The sequence below is a fragment of the Nelumbo nucifera genome, chromosome 1 (assembly GCF_055504915.1).
Source record: "Nelumbo nucifera cultivar China Antique chromosome 1, China Antique-T2T, whole genome shotgun sequence".
NCBI classification, from domain to species: Eukaryota; Viridiplantae; Streptophyta; class Magnoliopsida; order Proteales; family Nelumbonaceae; genus Nelumbo; species Nelumbo nucifera.
Window position 1 is genome coordinate 23,495,856 of NC_142649.1, and position 25,997 is coordinate 23,521,852.

Genomic DNA, 25,997 nt, shown 5'->3' on the forward strand with positions numbered 1-25,997 from the left:
CAAGCTCAGTACGCCGGCCGTTGATGTCGTTGGTACATCGGTTGCCGACCGATAAACTAGCTGCCGACGTCGCTGGTACACTAGCTGCCGGCTGTTGACTGGTACACCGACCACCAACATCGTTGGTACACTGGCTGCCGGCCAATACACCAGCCGCCGACTGGTACACTGGCCACCGATGTCATGTTGGTGGAGACATAGAGACAAGGAGAGAGAGGGAGAAAAATAAGAGAATGAGAATGGCGGTATTTTAGGTATTACAAGAAAATATTAGGGACTGGTTCGTCCCATTTTTTGGAGAAGTAATTCTTTAAAAAGTACTGAAAAAAAAACCAACTTCAAATCACTTTTTTAAATAAGTACTTCTTTAAAAATAAGTACTTATTACCCTCTCTTTTACCAAACACGCATAAGTACTTAAAAACCACTTAATGTGTGGTCCCATGTCTTAAAAGAAGTACTTGTTAAAAGAAGTACTTCTTTTAAGTGTTCTCAAACAGGGCCTCAAAATATATCGATTTCAAACGTAATTTAGGTCGTAGATGGCTGAGTGGAGATGTGTATTATAGATGAGCGATTAATCTTTTAAGCACTATAAGTCAAAAGATAGAGAATTGACTAAATGAATTAATGCTCAAAAGGATATTGAGAAGCCAAAGGATAAATAAATAGGGACGTACATGAAGTTGAATCTCCTCAGTGAAGCAAGTACTAAACAAGTGGAGAATTGAAGCATCAAGCGTTTTAGAAGTGGTGGTGGCATGAATGTGCACATTGATCGATAGGAAAGCTCATTTACGACGCACTCCATGCCGAGAGAGAGAGAGAGAGAGAGAGGGGGGAGGGTGGGAATACGAAAAGCTAGGAAAAGAGACAAGCGGAAGGGTGGGAAAAACCGAAAAAGCTGTATTTGTTGGGGTCTAAGTGGTAGTCAGTCTGATCTTTAGCGATGGTTTTAGATGACTACCACTAAAGACTTAGAATTTCTAGTGACACCCACCAATGTGCCAGCTAAAAAACTGTCGCTAATACCCATTTCTCCTATAGTGTCTCTTCGATTTGGGATTGATTTTTATGGGTTTTGGACATCTAATGAGAGTTTGGGGCATGCCTATCATTGTAGTATGGGGACCACCAGTTGTATAAAATACAATTTTGATTTACTAATAAATGTTATTTTGTCTTTTCTTATCTTTAAGTGGGGGTATCTTTGGGTTTTTGTTTTTTATGCCTATTAGGCTTAATTTTATTGGTCTAGATGTTTGAATAGTTTAAGTATGGGGCTAACATCAGTCATCACCCTTTTGAGGTCTCAAGTTGGGATAGATGAAGCGGCAATTTAATTTAATGTATCAAAGTAGAATTTTTTTATTTAATAGTCAAATGGGTGAATTAGGTTTGAAATTTAACATACAAGGGATTTTGGGGTCTCTAAACATAATGGTGAGGTCTAATTGCTTAAATAACCTTTGATCAATGTAACTTGAAATGGAATCTCTACTAAATGATGGGTCAAACGAAGGAATTTTGAAATGATATTTGGTGAGTAAGTGTGAACATCCAAATTGAAATTGGGGTTCACTTCATGGCTGAAATGGTATGGAGCCGCCACCCATCTATAATAGAAACATGGGAGTAATGGGCCTTCCATGTTCAATGAACAAGACATGGCTCATACATACCCAAGATAAGGTTATAATTTTTAGGGGAGAGAGGGAAGGTGTTAAGCACCCCTCTCCCATACTTAACATGTAGTAACATTTCCCTAATTTAGTATAGAAAGAATAAGAACTAAAGGAAACAAAACCTACTAGATTTCTAGCAACCTTACCCATCAAAGAGGATAGTCATGGTGGCTTGTTTCCTAAGTGATTCAACCCTCTCATTCTCTTTTTGGGTGAGGGAAACCCTTAAAGGAGCAAAGGATTAGACAACTATATGCATCCACCTTCTTTATCCAAGATTCCCCTCATTCCTACTAGGCTAATGAGAGAAATCAAAACACAAGGGAATCAATCCCCTATGAACCACGTCATTTAGGGTTCACTAAACACAATCTACATTTAGGATTTAAAACAAAAAAAACAAGGAGATAAAAATATCCAACAAACAAGATAGAAAACTAGCTTGAATTAAAGTTCAACATAAGCTAAAACTCCATTACACATGTATTCTAACATTCAAAATTTTATGTTTTCTATATGCAACCAAATGCAAAAGCTTTTCTAGAACCTAGTTTAATCAATGAGATTGGTTATAGTTACCTTATTTATTTGATAAATTATTTTATGGGTTGTAATTTTAAATAGGGTCATACATATCTCTCCTCTCTCTCAAAATTCTGGTTGTAATCCCCTATTCTTTTTATGTATCCCCCTTGAACTAGCATCATGGTTTTGTTTTTTCGATGTAATGTATCCCAAGGAGTTAATGGACATGGAACTTGTAAACCCTATGGATGCAAGAAGGTATAAATGTTTTAAACGACATTAATTAGTGGGTTTAATAAGATAAATTCCACTCCATCGTATGAACATCTTGTTACTACTCTGCTTTATGAAAAGGATAGTATATTTACAATGGATGTCAATGCAATTCTATGGGAAAAAGGGTTGTTGTTAGGCAAGAAATAAGGTTTCTAAAAATCATAATGATTCAAGGTATTCATTTAAATCTAAGAAAGATATTGAATGAAATTATTATCATAAGTTGGGGAGTATTTAAGAAAAATTGTTATAAGTTCAAAGAAAAGCAAGAGAAAAAAAACCTCCAACAGAACAAACATGGTGGAGAACCATTTAGGTAGTGATGACGATTTGTTACCTTTTCTAGTAGCTAACGATTCTTATTTTAAAGACAAGTGGATTCTTGATTCTACTTGTTCTTATCATATATATCCCAATAGATATTAGTTTTTCACTTATATCTCATTTAATGGTGGAAATTTCTTGATTCTACTTGTAAATCAGTTTTTGAGTAGACTAAGTTTTCAATTTTGAAACTATTTGATAAAATCAGTTTTATGAATTCATAGTCTTCATTAGAAAATTAATAATAATTTCATTTATAATCAATTTAGCTTAGTAATATTGAATAAATATTGGATAATAATAATATTATTAATTATAATTGTAAGTTTCAAGACTTGGGTACTTATAATTGCAAGTTTCTTATTAAAAAACCATTGTCTTTTTTAATATAGCAAATAGCAATGTTGTAATTCCAGCCCCTGCGAAACAGGGACCCTCCGCTAGTATAAGTTTAAAATAGAAAACCTGGAACATCAATCCACCCATATGGATGGAGAAGAATATCTTGGCCTTTTCCTCCAACCTAAAAACACATATAGCATGCCTATAGGTATTTGGATTGAGGGGCGGAAGTGCAAAATCAATGGATTTTGTAAAGACTAGCTCTTTAAACGGTGCAAAATTTACTTCTGGTTCTCCCCAGTCAAAATAGACAAAAAAAAAAAAAAAGAAAAATCCTCTTATGGACTCTTCTGCGTCCATATTAACCATTTCCATTGAGAAAACCATTTTCATGGGGGCATAAAGGTCCATAATTCATTTCTAGATCTCATTCTACATATTTGGCTTCTATCTAGATGAATTTACGTTGACTGAAACATTTCAAGTAGACATGTAGATTTATGTTTGAATTGCCCAAACTTGGCCTTACTGAATTGTAATAATCTAATAACCTATATGACAACACCCAAGTTGAGGAATGGACTTGGGGCACTTCTTCCACGTCCCATGGTCCGACCGTTTGGGTTAACGATGGTTTAAAAACCATGTTTAGAGGTATTAATGGATCAAACAAGGATTTACCATGCTTGTTGACGTCAATCCATTCTAAACCACTGATGAATTTACAATGTAATCAAAAAGCTTTCTTACGCCAATTTGAAACAAATGGTTCACTCCGAAAAGAAGGAAAATTAAAAGACTTTTAAATAGCCCAATATCACACTTTTGTACATGTTTTTGGATTTGTATTTATTCATACTACAATTTTTCTTTTGTTTCCAACTCTGAAGAAACAAAAATCATATATGAAGATGCTACTAATATACGTCCACTATAACCTTCTGGTGCATTCTAGCACTAGTTCTCATGGCCATACTCCTGCAGAGTGCAGAAATTAAAGAAAGTTTTAATTCTTCTTAGATGGGAAAAGATGCTCTGTTTATGATGAAGTTCCTGTGCATTTTAGTATCTCCAAAGATAAAAATGTGCCTACATCCTGTTGTCTATTGCATCAATTGCAGAAAGATTGCAGACCTCCAATCATCCTGGTTTATGCATCATTCCACATTGAGCTGAGGGACATTGCTCTCATAGGTTGCACCTTCACTATTTGACGGCGGTGGTGGCTGCACGTGTGAGCAGCTTGGTGGGGTCTCTGCATGCTCATGTGGCATCATAGGTGGCATTTCCGGGCCCGGAATTCCATGCTGGCATGATGATTATGATCTAGAATTAAACCTCTGAGCTCTGAAGAGTGTAAGACTGAAGCTAAAAACTTGTTTCAACTCAAAAGTATATTAGTTCATTTGAAAAGCCCATTGGGATGGTGCAATATAATTGGGTTGTACATGGGCCCATATTTGGATCATGGGCTTTCAATATGGACCTCATAGGTCTAGGCTTGTACCTGGCCCAGTGGTTCGGATCTGCCTGGTCCATTTGGAAGAAAATGTACCTGCATGAGAGGGAATGATGAAGGTGGCATGATGGCAGAGAGGAGATCCGTTGGCGTGTACGCCTGGTGCCACGATGGAAGGTTTGCATCGCTCGGGTTGCTGACATGGCATTCTCCCATACTGCGTGGGTCCACGTTTAAACTTGTCCCATGTGATATAGTATCATACATGGTTGATGGATGATCCCTAGAACAGTAACATACAAAACTAATAACCAAATTCCACGCTCCTTGCCACCATCTAACATCTAAAATGGAAGCAGAAAAAAATGCAGATACGGACCTTAGTGGGATCAAAGAAGGGTCCGATCCAACGAAAATCTGGGTCGGGTGGTGCTGGTTCTCGGGTAACCAATTTACAACTTCGTTCTCAAAGGAGGGTGGAAGCCCCTCTTGTGCATCCAAGTATACCTGCATTCATTTGTCCTAATAAATTCTCTTATACCGACAGAAAAATAAATAAATAATTTTCAAACTTTGGGTTTCTGTTTTTCTTCTGCTTTTTTTTTTCAACTACCTGCAAACCCGTTTGATCATACGAAGATAGATGGTTGCTTAACAAATGTTTCTGCAACCAAAAATTGGAAAAGGAAAACGTCAAAACATCATTAACAGCTGGACTGAAGCAAATGAGAGAAAGAGAGAGAGAGAGATTATACCTTTCTCTGGGTGACACGTGCCAAAGTTTCCATGAGGTGTTTCTCGCAGGATTCAAGCTCCGCCATTGATGTAAACTTCATTAGGTCTGGCTCAAAGATCCTTAATTGTTCATCGGCTATCTGAAGTTGTTGTTGAAACCTAGTGATTTCTTGTTGCAGTTCCTATATATAAATTATTACAGTTATTATTTAATTGAACTTAGAGAAATGAAGAAATTGTAGAAATATTTCCTTGAATTTAATGGCGAAATCTTAAAACTTTGTGTTCCATACCTCTACGTTAGAGTTAACAGCCCCAGGACTGGTTCAAAGCATAATTAGCGGATCACAAAAGAAAATTTGTTCTTGTTAGAATCAATTAAAATGGGAGAATTCAGAATTTTTTCTAAAAAAAAGAAGAAAAACTATTAATAACACAATTTCAGAGAGAGAGAGAGAGAGACTTGGCTAACTGAAGAGCTATGTCGTTTTCAGTCTTGAGCTTCTTTAATGTCCTGATCAAATACTGCATGCATGAACAACAAAGTTGTGTCAAAACATTTTACTTAGTTTTCTTCATAGAACAATGAATTAATTGAAGAGATAAAACAAAAATAATCAAGTTGATTCTTAATTGAACCTCTCGGTTTTGAACAACCCTGCAAGCCAAAACAATGATAGGAAAAGAAATAAAATAAGAATCAATTAGTGTTGCAATACTAATAGAAGTAATCAAACTCAAATAAACGATGAAAGGAATGAACAAGATCATCATACCCTCCTCTATCATGGTCAGGGAGATTGATGTAACGAGTAAGCACGTCCTCAATCCTATTGTTAAAAAGAAAACAAAAGACAAAAAATAATTGAATGAAGAATTAGATTATAAAAGTACAGAAGAATTGTAAATTGGAATGACCCATTGAAGAATGCAAATGGAATAGTATAATTAACTAACTAATGGGTTGATTTCAGATCTCAAGAATAACAAAAAACTGAATCTCTTATTGCACCTTCTATACAAAAGAAATGCAAATTGGAAAGACCAATTGAAGAATGCAAATGGTAGGATATAATTAACTAATTGATGGGTTAATTTCAGATTTCAATAATAACAAAAAATTAAAGCTTTTATTGACCTTCTATGCAAAAGAATTGTAAATTGAAAAGGCCCATTGAAGAATGCAAATGGAAGAATATAATTAATTGATTGATAGGTTGATCATAGATTTCAGGAATAACAAAAAATTGAAGCTCTTATTCCACCTTCTTTTGCCGGAGAAGTGACTAAGCCGGCCGGAGGGAGAGAACATAATGAGGGCAATATCAATGTCGCAAAGAATGGAAAGTTCATAAGCTTTCTTGATGAGTCCATTCCTACGCTTTGAGAAGGTAACCTGTCGATTTGTGTTGTTTTCTATTCTCTTAATCTGGAGTTTAACACGACCCATGATCTAAGAAATAGGTTCTTGTGTTGGATTAACAAGTGATAGAAACTACAACATTAGGAAATGTAAATGGAAAGAAGCCAGGATGGGCAACAAGGAACCAAAAAAAGGAGATGTGTGGCCGAGAGGGAGGGAGGGAGGGGGAGGTTCGGAGGGGACATATATAGACGCGAGGAATTTGGAGAAATTCCAGGATGCAAATGAAAATAAAGAAAGGGTCAAAGTTGAGATGGTTTAATGGTAATAAATCCTTGTTTTTCCTTGATAAGTGGAGTAGTTCAGTTTGAAAATGAGTGTCGGGCTTCATGAAAAAAGAATTATGCAAAACCTATGGTGCACGGTGCAGTAAAAGATACAGTCCATTGATATCTTTAGTTCATATCACATATTGTTAAATGTCAAATTAGCTAGAGAACACCTTGTTAAAAGTCAAGGTACACTTTATGAACCTATCAAAAGCAAAATATTCTTAATGTGATTGGTTGATCTAGATTTAAGGTGCAGAAAATCAGCGAATGCATCATGATTGAACTCAAAAATTTAATTTCACGAGTTCCATAATTCCAACAAACAACACTGGGATCATGTAAATTTGTGCACTCAGAGTGAAAAACCTATGTGCATAAGTAGATGTTTCTAGAGTGTAACACAAAGGTGGCATAAACATATAATGTGCCTAGTTTTATTTGTTTCTAGGGGGACTTGTGCGATGCACAAATATTGTTAAGCGAAAGTTAAATAATAGAAACAAATAAGAGTATAATTGTTTTATATTTTAACTTTTTTAATAATTAATTACTATTTATATTTGGATAAATTACAGATAGGTACCCTGTCCTTTGGGGGTAGTGACAGATAGGTACCCTGAACTTTTAGTTGCAACACTTGAGTATCCTGAACTTTCAAAAATAGACAAATAGGTCCATCCATTAGTATTCTGTCAGTTAAACATTACATAATGCCAAAAATACCCTTATCGTGTATTTCTGAGTTCATTCTCAGGTAACCAAATGTCTCCCCATGATGGCATTCTCACATGGACAACAAATAACATATTCAAAATTTTCACTGATGACATTCTCTAGTGATGATTTTACTCCATAGAATGATCTACAAAATACATGAGAAGGGTATTCTTGAAATTATATAATGTTTAACTGACACAATTGAAAGTTCAGGGTAACTATCTGTCACTACCCCCAAAGTATAGAGTACCTATCTGTAATTTACACTTTATATTTTATATATTACTTTTAATATTTTTTTAGAATACAAAATTAACTATAATTAATTTCATCTAGGGTTGTTCATCAAACTGATGAAACCAACCAGCCCAACCCAACTCAACTTGAGTTGGTCAATTTTTTAGTATTCTCAATCGACTTTGGTTCCACAATTTCCCAACCTGACCAAGTTGGATCAGTTTCGGTTTGGCCATTTGTAAATTGACTAAATTTGAACTTACCTAACAATAAATATATGTTAATATATTATATTTTAAATATATTTTTTTTAAAACAAGAAATTAGAAATTTTCCCATATTTCTTAGTCTAAAATATTTTATATCATAAATTTAATTTTTTGATTTATTTTTTAATAATACCATTATAATTTTTAAATTTCAATTTAATTTTTTATGTTATATCTTTTGAACCAACTAACCAAAGCGAAAGTCGATCCAAACCGACACAACCTAAGTTGGTCGGCTTTCACTAACGGTTAGTTGGTTTTGGGTGATCAACTCCCCAACCTGACTAGGTGGATTTGGTTGGCTAAACAGCTTGTAACCGAACCGAACCAACCTGTGAGCACTCCTAATATTAACTTAATGAATAGTCTAATATCTAATAATATTGAAAATTTATAGAGAAAATAAAATTATTGAAAATAAATTTATAATGAAAATACAATAATTACAAAATTACAATAAATATTAAAAATATATTAAATGAGTCAATAAATAGTGTAATCTCTTATAAATATTAATCAATAAATTATAACAAAAATACATAATTACTAAAAATAAATTAATTACAAAAATACAATAAGTACAATAAATTAAATTTAAAAAGTTAAATAATAGTAGTTTAATCCCCAATAATTATTGAAAATTTTCTGTTAAATAATAAAAAATAGATTTATACATAATTATTGAAAATATATTTATCACAAAAGACAATAAATAATTACTGAAAATACAACAGATATTAATTTTAGTATATATAAATATATAACAAATATAGATTAATAAGTATAAATTAATAAATATATTAATTTTATTACTAAATATTAATTTTGTTGAAATTTATTTTCGAGAATATTAATTGATATAAGTGAAATTAGTTATCTATAATATTATGTAGTTATTGAAATAAGCTCATTAAATTTTTAAAATATGAATTATTTATTGAATTATAATTAATTTGAATATTACGGAATCTATAATAATTATTTTTATAATTTTAAGATTTTTTTAAATTTATTACATAATTTTGTTACTTTAACTATTTAAAATTTATTTATGTTAAATATTTCATTATTTAGTTATTTAAATATTTAAGTAATATTTTATTTTTTAATGTTAAATTTTTATTATTTGAATAACATTTAAATTGAATAAGCCGTAAAATTAAAATATATATTGTTAGTTAGTATATAATTGCGTGATGAATTTTGTAAGAATATACAATTATTAATAATATGATTATTATTATTATTGTATTTTTAATGAATATTTTAATGTAATTATATAATTTTGTTAGAATGTTTAAATAATTCTTAGATTTTTTAATTGAAACTTTCTTTAGATAGATATAGATAAAATGTGAGGGAGAGGATAGATGGGAATTAGAGATAAAGTCTCTACTAAGAGATAATTTAAGAGATAAATTGAAATTAGAGATAATTTAGGAGAAAATGGGGGATAGTAGTACCACTTGGCTAGACATTAGAAAAGAAAATCCCTCTTTCTTTATATATTGATTGTTAGAGATAAGAATCTCTATGTTGTTTCCTTATTCGTTTAATGGGCACTTATGCCGAATTAAAAAAATTAAAAATTAAAAAAAGTAAGTTAGAAAGGGGGTTCTGAAGTAAGGAGAGACATGGTGACATGGGCAACCTTGTTTTATATATATAGAATAGATCAGTAGATTTGTTCCCTAATTAAAAAGGAGGAATGGTCCTTCTAAAGCCATGTCATCCCATGCCATAAAAGTCCCAACGTTTTGTAGAACAAAATGAACTAAGAATCCATTTGGTTGACAGTAATCAAAATTGGAAACAAAATTCATTGAAATCAGTACTAGAATGGTACTCTATTCCCCCACCTGTTTGGTTCAGATGGGAATTGAAATCGGAATAGGAATCAGATGGAATGGACAAGATTTTTACAAGCTTATTTTAGCAGGACTTGTCCAAGTTGCTAGGCACAGGCCTCCACTACAATACTACTTACCACCCACAAATGGACGGACAGTCTGAGAGGTTCAATCAATGCCTGGAAATCTAATGATATTTCATAGGCCTGGGAAGAACAAATGGTTAGCCTTTGACTGATTGGTGCTATAACTCCCATTTCCATACTACCATCAATATGACTCCTTTTGAGGCATTGTATGGCTACCCAACTTCACAAATTTCAGAAGGTTATCTCAGTCATACCTCAATTGTGGGTGTGCAAGAAATGATCCTAGGGTGAAGGTACATTATTCAACTACTCAAAGATCAATTACTCAAGACTCAAAGTCGCATGAAATTCTATGCTGATAAGCATAGGTCAAATAGAAAAATTAGAAGTTGGTGATCTAGTATATCTGAAGCTGCAGCATTCAGGCAAACTTAAGTGGCATCAAGTAGCCTTTGAAACTCACTTCCAAATATTATGGACCATTTACAATTATAGGGAAAATGGGTGCAGTAGCTTAGAAGCTAGTGTAATAAGAATTCAGTTGATCTTTCTTTTCCTTCCTTGTTCTCTCTCGTTCTCTTCTACTTTTTATTCATTTTTTTTTATTTCTTTTGAAAGGCTACACAACCGGGGGGTGGGGGGTGGGGGGTTAGCCCATCTCCCAACTCAGGTGCAGGCAGGATTCGATCCCATGTCTCCGCTAAAAACAGTAAATGAGTAGAAAACCTTACCAACCCGCTAGGGGTTAGCCCATCTCCCAACTCAGGTGCAGGCAGGATTCGATCCCAAGTCTCCGCTAAAAACAGTAAATGAGTAGAAAACCTTACCAACCCACTAGTTGGCACCTTGTCTCTCTTCTAATGCCCTTGTTCTCTCTTAACCGACCTCTATTATGACCAAACCCGCTCAAGTCATACATTTCAGATTTAATTTTTTATTTTTTGAAGGCAAAGGCAAGTATATTTCATTCGACCCAGAAATTTGAATATAAAGAATTGATAACAGTACCAAGCAAGAAAGCCCAAGACAAATTCTTAGAACAAAATATACATGAATAGTGGAAAAAGGAGAAGAAATGAACTTCTGCAAAAGTGAAAAGGTGAGCAATTTGGTACAGCTCCATCCCACCCAAAGTGAGAGAAAGAGACAGGAGGGACGCTCAAGAAAATGGCGAGGAGGCAGTAATAGTGCGACCAAGAAAGCCGCAAAAGGCGGCAGAGTCCAAAAACTGAAACCGTTTCCAACAATGCAATTGCCACCAAAATAGCCCCCAAGAAACTGCAACTGCAACTGCCACCTACAGACTGCAACCTCCACCAAAAAACTGCAACCAACGGCGAAAACAACCTTTGTACCAAAGCAAGAAAGGATTTGGGCTTCAAGAAACAGCCAAGGATGTTAACCAAAGTAGCAGTTGTGGCCAGTGCCCAACAAGAAAATACTGAATAGTGCGTCCCCTATACCAAGTTCCCTGCACAACAACAGCAAAGAAAAAACAAAAAACAACAAAGGAACAAAAAAGAAAAACATGTAAAGGGAAAATAACAAAGGATGGAAGGAGGGAAAAATGACAGATGATGAAAGGAGGAAGAAGATTTGAAGCAAAGGATGGAAAAAGAACGATAGAGAATGGAAAAAAAAGAAAGACAGAGGATGGAAAAAAACAAAGGATGAAAAACATATGACGGAGGATGGAAAAACGACAGAGGAGTGAGAAAAAAGAGGGAGAACTAAAAAGACTAGAGAAGGGGGAGAAGAGAAATAAGAGGACTAGAAAAGAAAAGGGAGATGGGGGGCTCCCCAAGGGGAGCCACCCTAGTGGATCGAAGGCAGAAGAGGAGACAAAATGTTGGATTTTAATCTTATAAGAGATTAAATCCAATGGGTTTGATTGGTCAATTACATGAGAAATTGCACCTACACACTTTGCTCGCACCCACGTGGCTCGCGAAGGGCGGCTTTGGTTTTGGTGCGATACTGACCGTTGATCACCGTTGATGAGATCAACGGTCACGATTCGATCAGGTGTGATCAAGAGGCACAATTCAAAGTTAACAGTCCTTAACTGTTAACTACTTTTTAAACAATCACAATGTTTGAAATTGTGACTGTTGAAGATGCCTTCTCTAAACCAGCACCTACCTTTTTTTCATACTTCTTCATAAACTATTTAAGGAGCATGAATCAGACTTCAAAAACAACATTTTTGAAATTCACTTTTTCTCTCTCTCTCTCAGTCCGATCTGCTACAATCTCAAAGAAGGTTTCTCCAGAGATTCTTCAACTTTGCTGGTTGCAGATTCTCGCCCAAGGCTCTGTGGTATCCTAGGAAAGGATTTGCCTGTAACCCAACAGCAAACTCAGTGAAACTGAGTGGGGGCAAATAACGTTCTAAAGACAGTGTCTTCAGACGTGCCTCAGAGCTTCTCCTCCAAAGTTACAATGACCCCATTTTCCAACAATTTTAGAATGTTATTCTGCAATGGAGGCAGAAGCAAGCATGACTTCGATCAAGATGATGAACCAAGATCTTGTTCGACTAGACCAGTTCGATGGAGCAAACTTCAACCGATGGCAAGATAAGATGATTTTCTTTCTGACCACACTAAAACTATACTATCTACTGGACCCCAATCTGCAATCACTTCCTGAACCCACTGACAAAGACTCAGAAAAACTAAAAAAGGAAAAAGCAAAACGAGAAGAGGACTCACTTCTGTGCCGATGACACATACTTAATGCCTTATCAGACCGGCTCTACAACTTCTACAAGGAACTTATATCTCCAAAAGAAATCTAGAAGGCCCTGGAATTCAAATACAAGGTGCAAGAAGCAGGTACGAATAAGTATCTTATTGCAGAATACTTTGACTTCACCATAAACGACCATAAACCCATACTGGAGCAAGTTCATGAACTATAGGTGATAGTCAATAAAATTCGATCCCTTGACATCATCCTTCCTGAATCTTTCCAAGTGAGAGCAATCATTGCCAAACTTCCACCCTCTTGGAAGGATTACAGGAAGAAGCTTTCTACACAAGGCTAAAAAACTTACCTTGGAGCAAATTCAACAACACCTTCGTATTGAAGAAGAGTCTCGGATTAGATACAGTAGGGATAAAACCCTAGCCGCTATGCTAAACTCTAAGGTCAATTTTGTGGAAAACGGATCGAATAAGACTAACCCTGCATTACAAGTAAAGAGGAAGGATGGGAACTTCAAGAATAGCAATAATAAAAAAGGATCATGCTATGTTTGTGGAAAGAAAGGGCATTATGCCCGAGTTTTCTGACATCAGAAAGGCGGAACCAAGTCTACAAATGGTAGAAGACAATCTAGTGGCCATGATTACTGAAGTCAACATGGTAGAATCGTCTTCTGGATGGTGGTTTGATTCAGGCGCCACAGTCCATGTTTGCAAGGATAAGTCATTGTTTAAGACATATGAAGAAGTGACTGATGGCCAAGAGGTACAGATGGGAAACCAAACATGTGCCAAAATTGCTAGAAGAGGCAATGTAGAATTGAACTTCACCTCCGAAAAGACATTGACTCTTCTAAATGTTCTCCATGTTCCTAACATTAAAAAGAACTTGGTCTCAGTAAATCTTGTCTGTAAGAAGGGATTCAAAATTGTCTTTGAATCCGATAAACTAGTCCTATCCAAGAATGTGATGTTTATTGGAAAGGGATATGGTTGTAATGGTATGTTCAAATTAAGTATTAATGAAGGAAAAGTTTTTGCTTATATTGTAGATTCTTTCTCTTTATGACATGATAGATTAGCACACTTGAATTTTAAATTCATAAAGAATATGAGCAAACTTAGTATAATTGCTTACAGTAATGAATCAACTGAAAAATGTGAGATATGTGTAAAATCTAAAATTGCTAAGAAACCTTTCCCTAGTATTGAGAGAAATTCTCAACTTCTAGAACTAATTCATTCTGACATCTGTAAACTCATTGGTGTATTAACTAAAGGAGGTAAGAGATACTTCATAACATTTATAGATGACTTTTCTAGGTATACCTATGTCTACCTTATGAGAACTAAGGATGAAGCCTTTGACATGTTTAAACTGTATAAGACTGAAGTTGAAAATCAACTAAAAAATAAAATTAAAATCCTTAGAAGTGATAGGGGTGTTGAATATTTTAAAAATGAGTTTAATTCTTTCTGTGAAAAAATTGGAATAGTACATCAGTGTTCTGCTTCCTATACCCTCAACAGAATGGCCTGGCCGGAAGGAAAAATAGAACACTTACAAAAATGATAAATTGCATGTTGTTAAAAGCTAATGCACCCTTAAACCTGTGCAGGGAAACACTCCTAACAGCATATCGTTTACATAACAGAATTGTTTCTAGAATTAATAACAAATGCCCAAATGAATTATGAATAGGAAAAAAACCTAATTTAACATACCTAAAAGTGTGGGGGTGCTTAGCATATTATAGAGTTTCAGATTCTAAAAGAACCAAGTTAGGACTCAGAGCTAAGAGAAGTATGTTTGTTGGATATGCAGAACATAGCAAAGCCTATAGGCTTCTAGACTTAGAGTCCAACATAATAATTGAAACTAAAAATGTTGAATTCTTTGAAAATAAACTGTGTTCTAAATCTATAGAAAATGAATCCACAGAAAATAACAAAGAACCTGAGAGAGAAACTCAGATCTTAATACCTATTGATAATAATGAGACTGAAAGAAGAAATGACACAACTGTAACACCTACAATAGGACTTAGAAGAAGTCAAAGACAAAGAACAGAGAAACACTTAGGTTTAGATTTTATCTCTACTTAGTCAATTGTATTTTTGGTTGAGGCTGATAGAGAAAAGATTTTAAATAAGATACCTATTGTCTTAAATATTGAAAATGACCCAAAAACCTACAGTGAGGCCATGACCTCTAGAGATACTGCATTTTGAAAGGAAGCTATAAATGATGAAATAGATTCAATAATGTCAAATAACACATGGGTACTAGTAGACCTGCCTCTAGGATTAAAACTAATAAAATGTAAATGGGTGTTTAGAAGAAAATACAACACTGATAGAACTGTACAAATTTTTAAGGCTAGATTGGTAGCCAAAGGATTTAGTCAAAAGGAAGGGATTGATTACTTTGACACCTATGCACCAGTGGCTAGAACAAATTCTATTAGAACACTCATAGCATTAGCATCCATTTATCACTTATCTATTCACCAAATAGATATTAAAACTACTTTCTTAAATGGTGATTTAAATGAAGAGGTTTATATGGAACAACCAGAAAGATTTGTTCTTCTTGGAAATGAGAGAAAGTCTATAAACTGGTTAAATCATTATATGGATTAAAACAAGAACCTAAATAGTGGCATGAGAAATTTGATTCTTGTATTCTAACTTTTGGTTTTAAACATAATAGTGCTGATAGATGCATCTACTCAAAATTCACTGAAAATTATGGAGTAATTGTATGTCTTTATGTTGATGATATTATTATTGTGGGTACAAATATGGTTGGCATAAATGAAACTAAAAACTATTTATCCTCTCTCTTCAAGATGAAAGATTTAGGAGTAGATACCATCTTGGGAATAAAAGTTAAAAAGCATAGTAGGGGTTATGCATTAAGCCAATCACATTATATTAAGAAAATACTTGAGAAATTTAAGCATTTAGGGTTTAAAGAATATAACACGCCATATGATTTTAGTATAAAGCTAGTAGAAAATACTAATAGAGCAATTGCACAACTTGAGTATGCTAGTGCAGTAGGAAGCTTGATGTATGCTATGCTTTGTACCAGACTTGATATTGCATTTGTAGTAAGTAAACTTAGTCGGTTTACAAGTAATCCCGGTGCAGAGCAATGAAAGGCAATTGGGAGAGTTCTTGGGTATCTCAAGAGAACCTTGGAACTTTGCTTGTTTTACGGTGATTATCCAGCTGTACTAGAAGGGTACACTAATACAAGTTGGATTATTGGTAATGAAGATAAACTGATTCAAGATGGAATGCAATTGCTTACCATTGTAGTCACCTCTGGATGGATTTTCGTCCTTGGTGGGGGTGCGATCTCTTGGGCATCCAAGAGACAAACTTGTATATTTCACTCAACCATGAAATCCGAATTCATAGCATTGCGGCTGTTGGAAAAGAGACTGAACGGATTAGGAATTTATTATTGAATATAAAACTTTGGCTTAGTCCTATGCCTCCAATTTCTATTTACTGTGATAGTGAGGCAATTCTGTCAAGAGCCTATAGTGGTACCTACAATGGTAAGCCTAGACATACAAGTCTGAGACATGAATTTGTTAGGCAACTGATTCAAGATGGAATCATCACTATAACCTATGTGAGGTCAAGTAAAAACTTGGCTGATCCTCTTACCAAGGGCTTGGCCAGAGAATTGATAAGAATGACAACCAAAGAGATGGGATTAAAACCCTTTACTTAGTCACCTGTAATGGTAACCCAACCTAAACTGAAAAACCATCAACATAGGGTTTAATGGGTAACAAGTTACAACAATGTGATTGTTAGCATGACATTGAGAAATTTCCCATCACAACATAAATAGTGTTGTCCGTTATGATGAGAGGTTGAGTTAAACTCTTAATGAATTTCTGAAATGTGTCAAATAACGAAATACATAGTGGAGCTTCACCTATGTGAACATAGAAATGGTGCCGCTTCTCATGAGAGTTTGGGTTTGCTCTCTGGATTGTTCATGAAACCAAGAAAGAAGCACATAACCATAACAGTGCTGAGCGAAACTTGAAACTCTTGTAGAGACTGGACATTATTGTGTGTATGGGTGTCTCCGGTTTGTCTTGAGAGTAATTGGTTTAAGGTCTTACCACCAATAACTTTGAAACGGCTCTGATATATCAATACTAACAAAAGGTTTAAGTTGATAAACACCTTTTGTATGCATAATTGTGTCATAGTAGTTTGGATTGAGAGAGAACTATGTAATTGATCAATCAATGTGGGGGATTGTTGGATTTTAATCTCATAAGATTAAATCTAATGGGTTTCATTGGTCAATTACATGAGAAATTGCACCTACAAACTTGATTGAAAAATTAGCTTTTCTCTTACAAAACCCAGTTTTGAATTTGTCCCACATTGAAAAATTATAAGCTTTGTTTTCAGTATTTTAATAGGAGCTGATTTGCACAGAAATAGTAGAGGAGAGTACGAAGGTTTGATACCGCGCAACGCACGCACACACGTGTGCGCGTATGTGTACGGCGCAATAAGGCGCTTTAGAGACGCACTTTGCTCACACTTTGCTCGCACTCACGTGACTCGCGAAGAGCGGCTTTGGTTTTGGTGCGATGCTGACCATTGATCACCGTTGATGAGATCAACGGTCATGATTCGATCGGGTGTGATCAAAAGGCACAATTCAAGGTGCCTTCTCTAAACCAGCACCTACCATTTCTTCATACTTCTTCATAAACTATTTAAAGAGCATGAATCAGACTTCAAAAACACATTTTCGAAATTCACTCTCTCTCTCAGTTCGGTCTGCTACAGTCTCACAGAAGGTTTCTCCGAAAATTCTTCAACTTTGCTAGTTGCAGATTCTCGCCCAAAGCTTTGTTATATCTTAGGAACAGATTTGTCTGTAACCCAACAACAAACTCAGTGAAACTGAGTGGGGGCAAATAACATTCTAAAGACAGTATCTTCAGACGCGCCTCAGAGCTTCTCCTCCAAAGTTACAATGATTCCATTTTCCAACACAACGCAAGCCTGAGAAAGTAAAACCTCAAGGAAATCTCGAGAGGGAGGCTCTCTCTAAACAGAGAGAAACGAAACCTCTAGAAAATTGCTATTGTTATTAGCGGTGGCAATTGGTTTCAATCCAACCCATTTGATTGCTAACCTACTAACCTATTAATTACCCATGCATATTATTTTTACAAGAATTAAAAACAATTAATCATTTAGAGCCTTTTGACTATGTTCAAGTTTCGGGTTTGGCCAAACTATTCGGGTTTGAAACGGTCAAACCAACTTCAACCATCTAACTAGATTCATATCCAGGCTAATTGCATCAAGTAATCAAATCATTTAGATTCAAACCAAACTAGTCGACCCAAACCAAATCAAACTAAGTCGATTGTGCCCATTCAGATTCGAAATGGGTTGGTTTGAGCCAAACTTGTCCATATCGAGTCGAGCATGGGTTCATATTTGGAACCGAGCCATCCGGCCCAAACCAAATCAAGATGTGTCACCATGCCATCTAGACCTAGGTCACATTGGTCTAACCAAGACTAGGCTAAGTCGGATCATTTTCAAATCGCTTGGATACATGCCAGACCAATTGACCCAAACTAGATTGAATTGAGTCAATCGTGCCCATTCAGATTTGAACCAAGTTGGTTTGAATCGGACGGATCTAGATTAGGTTGGGCATGGGTTCATATTTGAGACAAGGCCAGTCGACATAATTATATCAAGATAGGTCAAGCATGCCATCTAAACCCGGGTTAAGTTGGTCCAGCCCAAATTGGTCTAAATCGGGTTGAGTCAAGTTGGACCTAACCAACCTAGATTGGGCCAGTCTAAATTGTTGGATTGTTTAGGTTGATTCAAGTTGGGTACAATTGGGTCATTTGTGCCAACATCAAATCAAAGTAAATTGGGCCATTTGGTTGAATTTGGATTCATGTCGATTTGTGTGAATTATGTTGACTTTAAACTGAAACTAATTTTAATCAATAATTATTAGAAAATTAATACATTAAATATAAATTGTTTCACTCATATAAAGAAAATTAAAGAAAAATGATTAAGTAATTAGTGGTTAATTCAATGGATATCCACAACCCAACCCAACCCAATCCAATCCAGTGGGTGATTCAACCCATTTCAAACCTGCTAAATAGGCAGGTTGGATAGATTGGGTGGGTTCAATGGATTGGGTGAGAAATTGCCACCCCTAGTTATTTATGTACACAAAGGACATGTAGAAGGTTCATAGCTATTACATTCAATGGTGTTTCAGTTGGAAGTCAAGGACTTGATGAACTTGTTAAAGGAGATTTCTGTGCAAGGAATGGAACTTCCACCACTGTACCCACCACATCACCAATACTTGTCTGGTCTCCAGCTGAAGCAGCTTTCCTCTTGATGTATCCCAGGCCAACATGTTCATTTTCATTTCTTCCAATCGTATAACTTGTTAGCTTCCCAACCTGCTTACAATGTTACTTTCTTTTCAAATATTTAAGCAAAGAAAACATTAAGATGGATAGGAAAGAAAAATGAGATTGCCTTTTTCCCGTCAACTGTGATGAGGCTCCCTGGTTCTGCTGGGCCTGATAGATGAAGTCCCCACAGTCGCTGCTTGACACCATCATATGTGATTAGTCTAGAAATGGTCTCCTGCCCCTTATAACATCCTGAGGAGATATACTGAGAAAGTCATCATCATATTACATTTTCAATTATATGTTAGAAAATAACAAGATACCTTTGTTTAGGGAGATTGAATTCCAAAGACCAGCCTCTAGGACATTATATTCATTTGTGAGCTCCTTACCTGGAGCAGGCCTTCCTGTAGAGTGGCAATTATCCAGAAAGGGAATAATTAAAGTATGATCAATGACAATGCATTCATAAAAATGGAATGTTGCCAACTTTGTCAACCAGATATTTCTAAGAGAGCACTTAAATCATGTGTGAAATTATATGCATCATGAAAGAAAATTTGTTGCTTTGGTGATTATGTCTGGTGTCTACTGTCTTTCACAAATCATGTAAGCATAAACACTATATTAGATCACTACAAGCAAATAAATCTATCAGGTTGATTTTGAGTTTCTTCTTCAACCCATTCCCTTTATGCAATCAATGTCTACTGTCTTTCATATTTACTCTAAAAGCTGTTTCCCTTTATACAATTATCAATGGATTCCAATCACCTTCCTACATATTATTTTGGCATATGAAAAAGAAGTTTCAGGTAAAAAAGAAGGTACTACTTAGGTCAAAATTGGTAAATGCATTCAACTGGTCGCTACAAAGTAGTGTCACAAGATGAATACCTTGCAAGATTCTCAATCTTTCCCATGCATTAGCACCCATGGGGATGGCACCAGCACCTATGAGAGTTTTCCAGACTGAGACAGCAGCTGCTGGTGACAACAACAATGAGAAACCTTCTTGAGAGACAACACTTCCAACACCTACTGTGATTGGCATCCCATTCACCTGTAAATGGATAGACTCAAATTGTATTTCTTTTGGAGTTTAAAACAATAAGCTTCAAAAAGAATTATCATTACCTTGTTTTGTATTTCTCCAGATTAAAGGACAATCTTAAAATTTCCCTATCAAGATGCATGTGTTTTTCACAAGGACATTAATTGGCATGCAGAAGATTTATTCGGAAATGAGATTAAAAAAGGCATTATGGGCATTCTTGAATAAGAATCTTGAAATGCAATAGAAAAGTGGATTCATTACTTCATTAATGCAGATAATATGTTTCTGCAATAGAAACATCTACTGCAGATAATGTTTTTCTGCAATAGAAACATATTTAATGCAGATAAAAATATTTAATGTGCAACACTGATTATGAAGTACTGCTATTCAATATGTCACCTCTTATACCATTTCACATTCATCTATTTGGTTGATCTGTTTCTGCCTTGTACCTAGGGTGTCCTTTAAACAGTGGGTTGCTGATTACCTATTTCTTATACTTCTTATCTATCTGAAGCAAGGTTCAAAGTATTGATATGATATGCCCCGTATTTGGTGTATCGTATCATATCTTTTGGTCCCCAAAACACCTGTTTACAGGTGTTTCCAGAACCCCTATTTTAATGAAAAATATATATAAAAACCAAAATTTGAAAAATAACTAAAAAGAAACATAAAAGCGCATGATTTTAAGTATCGATACACCTCTGCCAATACTTTGAACCTTGATCTGAAGGTATTCATTTCTCCATATTTAAGGTGTTTCATTTCCTAAAATTTAGATTCACAATTTTAGAGTGGTAAAAGCATGTTCTTGTCAACACTTTTCTCATTAGCATCAAGTTACTACATATAAATAAAGGAAAATTACAACAACAACAATAATAATAATAATATGATGTTGATGACGATGATAATTAAGAACTCCTATTGAGGGATCACCTTTGTCAAATTGACCCCCAAAAAATGTTTGTTGTGATAAATTTACTCTTTCTTCTGGGAAGTGGATTTTTTATCTTTTTTGAGTAGGTGGAGAGGGCCTGATGACATTTAATCCCTTTTCAAGGGCTCCTCTCCTTCGTCCACCAAGAGAGCCAAGATTATGCTAAGGTGTTTGAGGGCTGCAACTCTATGGATGATATGGGAGGAAAAGAATAATATAATATTTAAAGTAAGGAAAAGGACTCAAGAATTGGTCAACGAATGCATACTAATAAAAGCTGAGGATTGGATCAAAACCTTAAAGCTCCTTTAAGCTTTTTTTTCTTTTTAACCAAGGATATGCTGAGAGGTCAGAGAGTGGAGTGTGATAGAAGATAATACTATTCATAGGATTGTAGTCTCTTTGCATTGGATCCCACCAATAGTAGTAGAGGAATTTTTTTATGGATGCAGCTTTGGAAACCCTAAAGCATCAGTTATATGAGGAGTCATTGGAGAATGGGAACATCTTTGCTATATACCCAGGTCCTATAGGAGAAGGGAACCCCATAAGGGATGAATTGTAAGCAGCACTGCAAGGCTTAAGATTGGCAAAGAACGTAAATTTGAGGAAACTTGAGAGGGAATAAAAAGTGGTGGTGGAATGGCTGCAACACAACAAGGACCATGGCAATATTGGAACTACTTGATTGCCACTTATAGATGCACAATGTGTTAAAGGAAAGGTCGAGTGACAAGTGATGGTGATGGCCGGATAGAAGACGTGCTCGGTGCTTCAACTCACCTTTGTAGGAGTCAAAATGGTAGTTTAATTACGCAGAGTGAGATGGCATCTAATTTGGGGAAAGGTTTTGTTCAAATAGATGCTAAATCTTTTGACTTTGAAGGTTCTCTTGATAGAAAAGGAGGTTTCTCCTATTCAATCACCGAGAGAGGTAGGGGATTTTGGACTCAGTTAACCTTAAGAGAAGAAAATTTATCAGAGCTTTTCAGGTTTCTCCCTAGACTCCTGGGGAGGGGTCATGAAGCCCCTCAAATAAGGAAAATCTTTCATAATGGTCGTCATTTGATCTTCCAATTGGGATCAAATGACCGTGGTCGATTCGTCCAATTAGCCTCTTGGGTAGGGGCTTTATGACCCCACCTCAATGTCTGACCTTCTTTTGCAATGGCCTGGGTGTATCTTGAGTAAAAGAGGTGCGCTTTATGGGAAGACTATTCTCCATGCGTTTGCTTGTGTATTTGGGAGGAGTGCAACAAAAGAATCTTTGAAGATAAGTGTTCTTCCTTGGAAGAATTAAAAGGAATAGTGATTTTCTGGATTAATTCCTGGCAAAAGGTATCTAGTATGTTCGGAGGCATTTCAAAGGAAGACTTAGAAAGAAATCTGGGGCTGGTTCTGAGTTCTCCAAGTCTTGAAAGAGTTCACTCAGCTCCTGTGGCCCCCAGACCCCCCTACTGATTTCATTCTCCAGTTTGATGACAGTTGCCAAAACAGACTTAACTACAAAGGTCAGGCAGGGATAGGTGGCAGAATTCTCACCTCCTCAGGCACTCAACTCTGGGCCTATAGTGGGCCCATTGGGGAGGCTGAAGCTGTAGAAGCTGAGGTGAAGGCCTTGCTGGTGGGGTTGAGGTGCGTAAAATCCCTGAATATTTCTTCAGTGGTGGTGGAAGGAGACTCAAAGGTGGTAATTGGCTGGATGCTAAACCACCAGGAGGGGCCTTGGAGATTCTCTTATCAGCTCAGTGAAATCAGAGTTATCCAATCGCAGTTAGCCTGTGTTTTCAGATGGATCCCAAGAGACTTGAACTCAGTGGCAGATGCTCTAGCTAAATCTGGGGTGGGTAGGGACTTTTTGTACAGCAATATAGAGCTTCCTCTTTAATGGGTTGGGAAAGTTTTTTAGGTTTTTGTTTTTTTGCCTGATACTGGAAAGATGTATCTCTTATACATCCTGTATATCCTTTCCTCCTTTTGTTAATGAAAGTTACCCTTTCTCTTATACATCCTGATGCTAAGAGCCTTAGCATCAGAACTAAATGCAAGTTTTATATGGACCTACATATCAGCAAATGTGCTTGCCAATGACGTGGCCAGATAAGAGAACATGGTGTAAGGCAATAATGTGTGGGTGGTCTATAGAGTTCTGAAAGTTGGAGCAAGTGATACTGCTACAAAAGGATTAGGAGGCTGCGATTGGCAGGGACTGTAGGTCTACAGGTCCCTGCAACAGAGGATAAGGAAAGGAATGGCTGATTCTACAGGGGAGTTGCAGAGTTGCAGTGTGTGAAAATTAGGGTTTCCCAGGGAAGAAGATGAAGTTCCTCATGAAAAAGTGCTCTGGAAAGCTAAGTGAATTGGAGAGTGGGATTGTTATGGCAGTTTATAGTTGCATGTTATTACAATTTGTTGTTGGTTGGATGTTCTGCCACCCCTTTTATAGATGTCTGTCATTCAGATTACACATGATTTGAAAATATTCTCTTGTTAGAAAAGTGTCTTAGTTATGCCAGCTCAGTACAAGTGGACACTGGAGGAGCATAAGGAAACTTGGTACTAAACATGGTACTTTCCCTAAGTCCTCACGCGTTTTCCTGTCGCATACCCCCGCTATATGCCTTGCTTTGCTCCTTAGACTGGATGTGGACTTATCCTTCAGAACTTATTAATTTATTTTATTTATATCTATTGCACAAATTGGATGTTTCAAGACTCATTTCCATGTTCTCAAACTTGTCATCCTGAAAGTTTTCAAAGAATATGAAATATTAAAAGAGTTGCATGGAATAATTACAGTTAAGCATGCAAAACTCAGTAATTGGAACTCAGTGACCAGTTAAGTTAATTCATTGGAAACTATTGAAGCTTACACTATAATGTTGATGAGTTCCATATGGCTGTCCAATGAGATCACCAACATTCAGATCTTCCATCACCTTCAATGCATCAAAATAACAAATATTTGAACTTTGTTAAATTTAAAATCGCTAAAAGAAATATTCTCAAAAATATAGATGGAAGCAGAATAGTACTTGGTTGCTCTTAGGTCCAAGGATTACGAAAAAGCATGTTTGCTTACTGATGTCATGAACTTCTACCTTATCAGCAAGAAATATATACCTACAATCATCAATGAGGAAATAGTTACTCATGACATGTAACACATACTGCATATTGTTAAGACTTGAGAGATATTAAGATTCAATCTCATCAATATTCTTACACACTACCAAAATTATACTAAACATAATCTCTATTCCATGCAAGGAACCAACTACCCACTTGTAAATTGACAAACTTGTATAATTGAAGAACAAAGTAACTTTAAGTTCTAGGCAGTCTACAATATTCAGTTTCCTCTTCCTTTCAACAACCACTTCCTAAATTAAGAGGTATTCATGAAGTTATATTATGGAAGCCCCCACCTCCCAATCTCCCATCCTATTCAACCTGCACAACCTACTACATTTTTCCAAAGCATGAATTTAACTTATCAGTCATCATCTCTCCAACAACAAAAAATCCCCCTCTAGATTCTCCTAGCCTATCAGCTACTAGTGCCAGGTTTCAAAAACAAGGACATAAATATTCATCAAAAAAAAAAAACAAGGACATAAAGTAATCATCATACTAATAAGATACTATTTGATGAATGATATTCTTTTGAATCCCCCCATTCTTTTGTACATTCTTTCCATAGCAATTTGGTGTGGATTCTGCTTTAATTGCTATTATTCAAACATTTGAGTATAATTTTTTATCCCTTGAAATCCCCTAGGGAGGAAAAACAACTAGGTATCATGTGCTTTGTGTCAAATCTGGATTTGAAAATGGGTATTGAGCACCCATCCTCTTAAGAGGACAAGGCTTATCTCTTAATAGAGTCCTGATCCAAATTAGATTTGGGCAATCTCCTAATTTGATTAGGAGAAGTGCTTCATAAAGAGATAAAAGAGGAAGAGGGCGAACCAGACTAGAACACAACTCTTTCTTATTCTCTCTTCTTCACTTTTGTCTTCCAAGAAACCCTATCATGACCTAGGCTTTTGATGTAATATTAGGTGCATGCCGCAAGGGGCACTTGGTCTTTTTCTCCTTTCTTTTAAGTTGTATGGTCGCCCTAGTATATATAATAAAAAAGGTTGGCACCGCCAGCATCATCTTGTGTCTCTCTCATCCTCTTTCTCTCTTCTCCTCTTCTCTCTTCCACTTCTCTTCTCTTCATCCACTGTTCTATTGACTGAAACATGGTATCAGAGTGGGACAGTGCTCTGTAAATCCTCTCCTGCTATTCGAAGCTCTTCCTTGCTCCTCTATACTGAGAATGGAAGAGACAGGTGCGAGCTCCACCTAAAGACTGTTCGATTCTAGTTCCTGCCAGCTTCTTGGACTGCAACTGATTTATACGACACCCAGAGACCAGTGGATGACTGATTAAGGTTTCTTAAGAGGTCAGTGTTCTCTTTCTGTGCTTTTTCCTTGCTTCTAAGTTGGAATCGATAGAAACCCCTGGACTGAATAAGGACAGAAGTCAAAATCACTTTTTTTAGTTCCTGGTGTTGAAACCAAGAACTGGTTAAACTTCCATTCTTGACCGAATGGTATAAAGGGAGTTT

General features: G+C 35.9%; 2 protein-coding genes across 3 annotated transcripts in view; both read right to left on the minus strand.

Annotated features, from left to right (window-relative positions):
• Nucleotides 1-3,934: 3,934 nt before the first annotated feature.
• On the minus strand, nucleotides 3,935-6,921 carry LOC104605862 (agamous-like MADS-box protein AGL104). 2 transcript variants are annotated; one of them, XM_088896451.1, is made up of 11 exons: nucleotides 6,612-6,921; nucleotides 6,123-6,176; nucleotides 5,986-6,004; nucleotides 5,810-5,871; nucleotides 5,640-5,667; nucleotides 5,367-5,528; nucleotides 5,225-5,275; nucleotides 4,991-5,118; nucleotides 4,708-4,894; nucleotides 4,287-4,459; nucleotides 3,935-4,130 (listed from the first exon to the last, which is right to left on the minus strand). In XM_088896451.1, the coding sequence occupies exons 1-10, from the start codon at nucleotides 6,794-6,796 to the stop codon at nucleotides 4,310-4,312; spliced, it is 1,026 nt and encodes a 341-aa protein (XP_088752577.1). In that variant the 5' UTR covers nucleotides 6,797-6,921; the 3' UTR covers nucleotides 3,935-4,130; nucleotides 4,287-4,309. The 2 variants fall into 2 exon arrangements, with proteins under 2 accessions (XP_088752577.1, XP_088752576.1); XM_088896450.1 differs by having other exon boundaries at nucleotides 3,935-4,459.
• A 12,004-nt stretch (nucleotides 6,922-18,925) lies between these two features.
• LOC104605774 (Glycine cleavage T-protein family) overlaps nucleotides 18,926-25,997 on the minus strand; it is a 72,033-nt gene continuing 64,961 nt past the window's right edge. The window contains exons 7-12 of the mRNA XM_010270662.3: nucleotides 24,414-24,501; nucleotides 24,252-24,317; nucleotides 20,273-20,438; nucleotides 19,699-19,782; nucleotides 19,500-19,627; nucleotides 18,926-19,420 (exon numbers count right to left, since the gene is read on the minus strand). Coding sequence (XP_010268964.1) covers nucleotides 19,238-19,420; nucleotides 19,500-19,627; nucleotides 19,699-19,782; nucleotides 20,273-20,438; nucleotides 24,252-24,317; nucleotides 24,414-24,501 — 715 coding nt within the window. The 3' untranslated portion in view covers nucleotides 18,926-19,237. The remainder of the gene's footprint in view (nucleotides 19,421-19,499; nucleotides 19,628-19,698; nucleotides 19,783-20,272; nucleotides 20,439-24,251; nucleotides 24,318-24,413; nucleotides 24,502-25,997) is intronic.